Below are 8,824 nucleotides of genomic sequence, written 5' to 3' on the forward strand. Positions count from 1 at the left end.
TTCCATATTATACTGATCCAAAAGTTATTATACACCAGCGATAATTCACCCATCCCACATTTTGCTTATGCGTTAACATGCATACATATCAAAGAGACAATATGTTAGCAAAATTAGCCAGGTACTGTATTAGAAAATGGACCTCTCGATACAATGCAGTCCAGTTCAACACCAGTGTAAACTACAACCTCAATAAAAAGGCATGGCTAAATGGTGCACTGCTTCTTTAATGTGTATTTTAAGGTGTCATGTTTCTTCTAAAAGAAAAAAAAAACATTTCTCTTTGCTGCTTAAAATAATTAGTTTTATCCCAAAGTCAGGCAGAGAAGAAACAGACTGTCTCTTTTGAATTGCCCTAGCAAAGGAGCGACTAACTCACTAACTTCATGTCCTTTTCTCAAACACATTTAATTAGCAGTAAAACTGCATACATCTGAACACTGTCTGGGTTGGCTGCCTGAAAGAAAACTCAGGTAGTAAAATGTGTGACACGTTCAAACCATCCATCAAGGCATTGTGCAGAGCACATGGGAGACAGAAGAACAACCAGGAGGATAATGTCAGTCAGAGGACGGCTCCTTCGTTCTGACCACAGGGGACGGCAGGAAACTAGGAGAGAGTCAAGTGGAACTCCAGCAGTCCACAAAGCAATGGGATGGGGGAGATGAAGCTGGTTGTAAGGCCTATAACCACCACAGGACCCTACACAAGTTATGAATAGATTTTGCATTTATTCTAAAAAATGAACATGAAAAGAAACAGCTTTAATGGACCCGTACAGCACTTTTCTAGTCTTCGACCACTCAAAGCACTTTGATACTACATGACATCATTCACCCATTCATACACTGATGATAGGAGCACCATGCAAGGTGCCACATCAGATTGTCAATCATTCATACACCATAGGTGCAGCTACAGGAGCAATTTAGGGTTAAGTGTCTTGCTCAAGGACACATCAACATAGGCTGGCAGATCCAGGGATCGAACCGCCGATGCTTTGATTGAAGGACGACCCTGCTCACCACTGAGCCACAGTCGCAGCCATGAATTGAGGCCAAAATCAGGGGAGGCAAACACTAAAACTCAAAGCTGTTGAAAAGCAGGCATTAACCTTCACTACAGACAGCAGCAGCAACTGTAAAGATGAATTGGAAAAGCCAAGGAGCCAAGGATAATGTGTTATTGACGGATTCGGAGAAACGCGTAGGATGTTAAGCAGCATCAACACATGTAATCATGTGGAAAAAAACATACATTTTCTCTGTTCTGGCCATCTTATTGTGTGATCTACAGGGTACGTCAGCACACAATGTCTAACATGTCAAGCTCTTGGTCTTTTGGAGCAGCATAACAAACTGTTTCATTTGGGATGAAATCAAAGTTACACATCCAGCGGGTCATGTTTTGGCCACAGACAATATTCAGTCTCCTCTTAGCTCAGTTAACTAACTGCAGGGGAATTATGTTGCTCTTTCTCTGCTAAATGTGGCATTATAGTCCAGCTATTTTGCTTTTTTTTGCAGAAAATGTATCTGATCAAGTTAAGATATTGACATATTAAGATATTTAAGATATTAAGATATTTTACCCTCCTTTCAGCTCAACTTTAAGGGACACCGTAACCACCTTAAAGTAAGCTATACTTTCAAAAATGGAAATTTAAACACCCAGGCTAAACTTCCATGAGTAAACGTTATACTTCATGTGCAAAATCAGTGGAGTTGCACGTTTAATAAGAGATCTGGTGGAAATGACCCTTTAAAACAGAAAAGCATTTGTGTTTATTTCTGTCGTCACTAGACCAGTATTCTTGGGTCCAGTTCTTTACTGTGCTTTACATCGGCGTCTGGTGCACAGAGTTTAGTCTCAGTAAATGTGACTGGGGATGTAGAGATAACGTGCAGCCTCTCTCTCACTACTGTAGCCACTTGTTAAGTTGTTTATGGGCTATTCAGAGCGAGGAATTATGCAATTTTGTGATGTTACTTTCTACACCATTCATTTACTTTGACCAACACTCTTATAGTTTTTATATCTATGAGTGATGGGTATTTCTGATGCTTTCATGCTACATCTAACTTCTCTGAAACTGCTGCAGGTGTAGCATCCACACGGATGCTACACCTGCGTTTAGAGAGCTGGGTGTGGTTGAATTACCTGTCTGCTGATCCGATTACATTATACTCATTTCAAGTTTAAGAGCATTTTGTGTAAATGTTGCAGCTTTATATAATCAGTGTTTCTCATTTGTGTAAACACTTTGAGACACCTGCTGCAGGGCCGAGTCTCCTTGACTACTGATCACTCCACATTGGACGGAATAGCATTGGCACATCAACATATTTTAGCATCTGAACAAGGCTTTTTCTTTTTTAAGGACATTCTCCCCCTCATGCTACTTAACTCCATCTGGTATACATTTCTGGATGGAACCATTGCACTAGATAAACATGTTGCTTCCCACCAGAAGCTCATTTCTCTGCAGCGGTCCACTTAGCGATTCTGCTCCTCTGCGTATGTGTAAAATGTGAACGAGTTTACTCTGATATTGGTAGGGACAATTCTGTTTTCCCAAAATATATGTAGTGACATGTCCCTACATATAGTCCCTAGATAGCCTCTTTAAATGTATTCTTAATTTTTTTCTTTCTTCTTAGTGTTGATTGACAAGCCTGACAACATAAGATGGCAGTGCTGTCATCAGAATGTACTGCTTTTTGTGATGTCAACACAGTGTAATGTGTATGAAATGTGTCACAAGAAGAATGAAGCATCAGAGGCATACCTTCCTTCTGACTTCCAATATTAATTTTCCGTCTGCAGCGAAAGGTCATTTTTAGCTAAATAAATTAAATGTCTAAGCCTATTGATATTTGGAACCAAGGACATATGTAACTGTGAGTCACAGTGCACTTTAAAACATTTTATCCAGAGAAGGTTTGGTGAACACTGGAATTAATGGAAGCCCTCACTTGTCAAAGCAGGAGTTTGTGGCATAATGCTTTAAATGGGGACATTTTTCAAAAGCACATTCTTGTAAAAAAAATTGTCACTTCCTTTGCAATTAGAATGGGTTTTGTTGGGGAAAAGGCTTTAATACATAATCTATTTTAGTTATTGTAAGGGAAAACTACAGAAAATAAGTTGTAACTGGCATGTTCTGCAGATGATAATTACAGAAAGATTTAAATGCAATTATATCTAAAGTAGAAACATTAAAATTGTGACATTTTTAGCCACCTAAATAGTAATATCCCAACGATTAAAATTCCCACTTTAATCAGCTACATCCTAATCAATGATCGATGCAAAATTTGTGAAAACAGTGCACTAACGGCACATAAATACAATGTTTAATCAGAACTGTCATGCGTGCATGCATCGACAAACAATAATATATTCGCTCTCAGATATAGAGTCCTGCACCTCTGTGAACAGATCAATAAATACTGTTACTGTCATTATTCTAATCTATCAGTCCTGACCACGAAGCAATCAGTTCAAGATCAAACGACATCATCAAGTCCAACCCAGACATGAATCTTTTTGGGTTCCTGCCATCTTATTGGCTTACTGTCATTTTCACAGAAATCTCTCTCTCTCTCTCTCTCTCTCTCTCTCTCTCTCTCTCTCTCAGCAGCTTCTTCAACTCACTCACTGAGAAGAAGCGCACAAGGAAGGTTCCCTCTTCATACTCATTCAAGTCATCTTTACACCAACACAGGTGAGTTACTGTGTAAATTGGGTTATCTGTATTTGTTTGAATGTTTGTTAAGAGGTAGTGATAGTATCTTTTCTCATAGAAGAAGTACATAGAATACAATTGAAATGACAATACTGCATAAATATAATATCTTGTTCGGTAATAATACACACTATTTTCACATCATCTTCTTAAATATCAAAAGTCACAGTGCTTATGTTTGTTTGTAATTCAGGCAAAGCTGTTATGGCTCAAAGAAATATGTATTTGCACACCCTGGATTATGCAAATGTTTTGAAAGAAATAACCTTTTTTCTTTTTCATTACATGTGTGTTGAGAGATATATGGGTAGGGGGTAACAGCATGGGCCAGAGCTTGGTCATATCTAGACGTCTATAATAAATCCAGACCATAAATATGATATGTTATTCACATAATTTAGGAAGAAAAAGACACTGTGAACATGAACACACAGGAATAAAACAGAGGGAAACAGGGGACAACAAATATCTTGTTAGTATTATTACATTTATTATTTTGTTTCTGCACTTTAGCATCCAAGTTGATAACATGTTGTGCCATTGGGCTTGAGTTCATACTGTATGTGTAATCATACTCAAGGAAATTCGTTCAAGTGTCTGCTTGAGAAGAATAATTACTTTATTTATATTTATTAATCCCCCGGGGAAATTAAATAGTTTCACTCCTATTTATTTTACAAACACACATAGGACCCATAGGCATGCAGTTGGAGGGAATTAGCAGGTAGGGGTTCAGTGCCTCGCTTAAGGGAACGTCAGCAGTCCACACTCGGTACTTGCTCCATGCTGGACTTGAATTTTTAAAATGAAAGTACTAATTTGGTTATGAAGATGAATATTGCATTTAATTCAGAATTTAATTTCTGCGGATATGATCTTTTGAACTGGATTCAAGACAGAATTGTTCTACTGATGATTAGCAGCGGTCAGTCTGTAAGATGAACACAGAAAAGTCAACCTTCTTTATGCATGAAAGATAAACTCTAAAAAAATGACCTTCAAGATGAATCATCAGACAAATCCCAACCAAAGGTTTGAAATCATTTTAAACTAAGTTTGTCAATGCAGCAGTATTATTTTGCAAGTGTTTCTGTTATTTTGTCCATGAACTGTAATTTTAATTCAGTTATCTGATTCAGGCGGACGTGAAGCATAAGAACTCTGATTTGACTAAATCAGGTAATAAAAGTGTTCATATCATAAAAAAAAAAAATGTTGTCGCAAAAAACTAACGATATGCAGACAATATAAAGTTTAAAAAGCAATTATTCTCTTTAGACATCAAATTCCATCTGGCTTTGAGTTCAACATATTGTTTTAAGTAATTTTGCACTCAAGATTTAATATCTAGAAAAGTCTTGCCAAAGGGAAATGTTATGTTACAGTGTTCATTTAATTATCTCTCTAATTCATTCTCCACTGTGACAATAATAATCAGCAAAGTAACACAATAGTATTTATTTAAGAAAATGCATCAAAATCCAACATAATACAAACTGATGCTGAAAAATACTAAAAACTGGTCTGTAATCACACTAACACAGTGCTGTCTTACCTCTATGTGCAGACACAATTCTGTGACCTTTTAAGTATGTACATTTCAGTGAAAGAAGCACAATGTTGTGCATTTAAATGCCTTTGTGATTATAAACCCTTTAACAGTGTGGTCTTTGCCTCTGTGAAAATACGTTGGTAAAAGCATTAATTATCTAATAATGTTCTTCCATTTATTAAATGTCATGAACAGAATGTTGTTTGCAATATGCTGATTTGACATTTGGAGAAGTTGTTAATGTTTTGCAAATGATTGTTTTTTTGGACAGTGCAGGTGCTGGCAGACTGAGCTTTGTTGCCATGGAGGGAAATCACAGTGGCTTTGTTGGGAACACACAGCCGTCCATGTCAGGAGAACCGACAGATGGACACATTTATGAGGTTGCGGTGCAGAACAGCTCCACCAACCGCACCTCTCAGTTTGCAGATGTGGCTCTGCTGCAGACGTTCAAGCCTCTCATCATCCCCTGCTATGTGCTCGTTGTGGTGGTGGGCGTCTTTGGGAATTACCTGCTCCTCTATGTCATTTGTCGAACCCGCAAAATGCACAATGTCACCAACTTCTTCATCGGAAACCTGGCCTTCTCTGACATGCTCATGTGTGTGTCCTGCGTCCCTTTCACCCTCGCCTACGCCTTCAACCCACACGGTTGGGTTTTTGGCCGCCCGATGTGCTATCTGGTGTTCCTCATCCAACCAGTCACAGTCTACGTTTCGGTCTTCACGCTCACTGCTATTGCTGTGGACAGGTGGGTGGTTCCCTTTGCACTGCAAGAATTGACTCCACTAAAATCACAAAAGACCTTTTGAATTATCTTTAAACGTTTTCGTTTTGGTCTTCTTTCTCTTGACAAGACAGAAATTAGACAACCAGGAAATTCTACAATTATCTGTCATCAATTTCCATTCATATGCATTTAGAAATGATGGAGATGTGCAGAAAGATGGAACCTTTAATAGCACCACTTTAACATGAACGGTTCACTACTTAATGACTACATTAGGACTTAGTATGATTCAGAGTATAATATGATGTGAGTAAGACTCCTCTGGTTTAATATATATTAATAATCAGGTTTTTGTTAGCTCATATAATGAGTCGGTAAATTATAACCTTTAAGTAAAAATTATAAATTAATTATATAATGAAAAAAATCACACATGAGTCAAACTCTCATTTATTTTTATATATGAAAACAAACTTGTAAATAATGTGTAAACGACCACATACAAAACAATTTGGGCTGCTTGCAGCAGTACGTGCCTGATGGGCACAGACCAAAATCCAATTATCCAGCTTTACACTTTGTGCACAGACAGAACAATGTGCTGCAGAGACATGTCCCCCGGTAGACCCCTGAGACTCTGCTGCTCACTGTTATACACATTCAAACGGCTACAGAAAAGCTTCCTTCTCCTCAAATTGTTCAGTCATCTCCTTTCAGCTGAGCCGAGAACAGCAACATCAATGGAGGCTTCTAAGCAGCAGCTGAAAACCCGCCTTAGCTTTTTTCTGCCGTTTTATCATATAGATAGATAGATAGATAGATAGATAGATAGATAGATAGATTTATACTTTATTCATCCTCAAGGGGAAATTTGTGTGTGGCAGCAGCAAGCAATGTTACATAGAAGACACACAAATATTAGGTATGGAAAATACTCAATACAACAAAACAGCAGAGCATATGAATTTAAGGAAATTAAAGTGCAAAAATGCAAAGTGTATGCAGTGTATATGAAGTGTGTATACGTATTTACAGTTAAATACGCCTCTGCTCAATCTTAAGAGTTTGAAATGTAAATGATTTTCCTCTTTTTCTTATTGTTCTGGGTCAAATGTAAAGCTCTGTCTTTGTAATTTTGTTGGGTTTTGCTACATATCTTCCACATAAAGTGCTGCTATATAAACAAAGGTTACGATATCATTATCGTACTTTTTTTTTTTTTTTAAAGGTACATTAAATGCAATGTTCTGAGATTCTGTGCAGTGACTTTAATAGCCAATTAACTAATTTAACAGTTATACTTTAAGTAATCTCCTGTTCCTTATAAAACAAGCCATCATTCCTACATTGGATCATGACTAGCCATGCATTAATTAAAAACAAATGTTGGACCCTCATTATAAAGCACTCCTCTTTCTTTATTGCAGATATTATGCCACAGTTCATCTCATGAAGAAGCGTACCTCTGTGGCTACCTGTGCCTCCGTCCTCACCGGCATCTGGCTGCTGTCCTGCGGCCTGGTGGCTCCGGCGGTCACCCACACGTACCACGTGGTGTTCAAAGAGGAAGGCTTCACCATCTGTGAGGAGTTCTGGTTGGGTCAAGAGAAAGAAAGACGCGCTTACGCATACAGCACCCTGCTGGTCACGTATGTCCTGCCGCTGTCAGCCCTCTTCGTGTCTTATCTCTGTATTACTGTCAAACTGAGGAAGTGTGTTGCACCAGGCCACAGGACACAAGACCAGGCGGGAGCTCAGCAAGCTCGCAAGAGAAAGATCTTTCGCCTGGTTGCGCTCTTGGTGTCTGCCTTTGCAGTGTGTTGGCTTCCCATTCATGTGTTCAATGTGCTGCGAGACATAGACATTCACCTCATTAACAAGCGCTACTTTCTACTCATCCAACTGCTGTGCCACCTGTGTGCCATGAGCTCCTCTTGTTGTAACCCCTTCCTCTATGCATGGCTACACGACCGCTTCCGCGCCGAGTTACGGAAGATGTTCACGTGTCACCATCGCATTGGAGTGCATGCAAATCACTGTCCTGCCAGTGTGGTCTTGTGATTACCTGGTGAAGAGAATCATTTGACATTATTTCAGTGTAATTTGACGATTCTTTTTGAGTACAAGGGGAAACTGTATGTAATAGTGCGCGGTGCAGTTCATCCTCTGGCACCCAGTACACTCCCCAGTAACTTTAATGGAAATCCAGCAATCTTTTTAATTCATGTTGTGTACAAAGACAATCTATTGGCTCTTGAGGAGAAGTCAATCTGTTGGGCAGCATGAAGGGGTTCAGACAATTTAAAGATATTAGATATAAAATAATATAAAAAGTTACATTTGTTGCAGGACTCAATTGGTGTTCATTCTCTGTGGATCATGATTGTAATACATTTTATATCAATCCAGCCATTAGATATAGTTTGTGTTAAAGATCCAGAGCTGAAAGGGTTCATCTACTCAGAACATGAGTGCCGATTGCCCAGTAAACTCCATGGCAATCTGCCAATTTTATCATTATAAGCATGTTGTCGCTAAATGAAGGGTCACTAGTAACATTATGGCTTATCCTCCGGGGACAATTAATACCAACAGCAGATTTCATTAAAACCAGGCTGTTAATTTGTTAGATTAAAAAAAATAGCCATGCGAAAAGATTTACTACAAACCTACTACCTCTCTCAGTAGCTAATTAAACGTGAATAAACTGTGCCAATAAAACTGAGAAAGCTGTGGAGACATGAATGTTCGTGTATCTGAAATACTTAATGCAGTATATTGTACATATGCTGCA

The 8,824-nt window shown here is 38.5% G+C and overlaps 1 protein-coding gene across 1 annotated transcript; it reads left to right on the top strand.

Moving 5' to 3' along the window:
* Positions 1–5,602: 5,602 nt before the first annotated feature.
* Positions 5,603–8,091, top strand: LOC306751180 (prolactin-releasing peptide receptor-like; the record flags this gene model as incomplete). Its single annotated transcript, XM_079234723.1, has 2 exons — positions 5,603–6,051; positions 7,458–8,091. The coding sequence occupies 2 exons, from the start codon at positions 5,603–5,605 to the stop codon at positions 8,089–8,091; spliced, it is 1,083 nt and encodes a 360-aa protein (XP_079090849.1).
* Between the last annotated feature and the right edge of the window lie 733 nt (positions 8,092–8,824).

This window comes from Taurulus bubalis (genome assembly GCF_910589615.1).
Source record: "Taurulus bubalis genome assembly, chromosome: 19".
Lineage (NCBI taxonomy): Eukaryota > Metazoa > Chordata > Actinopteri > Perciformes > Cottidae > Taurulus > Taurulus bubalis.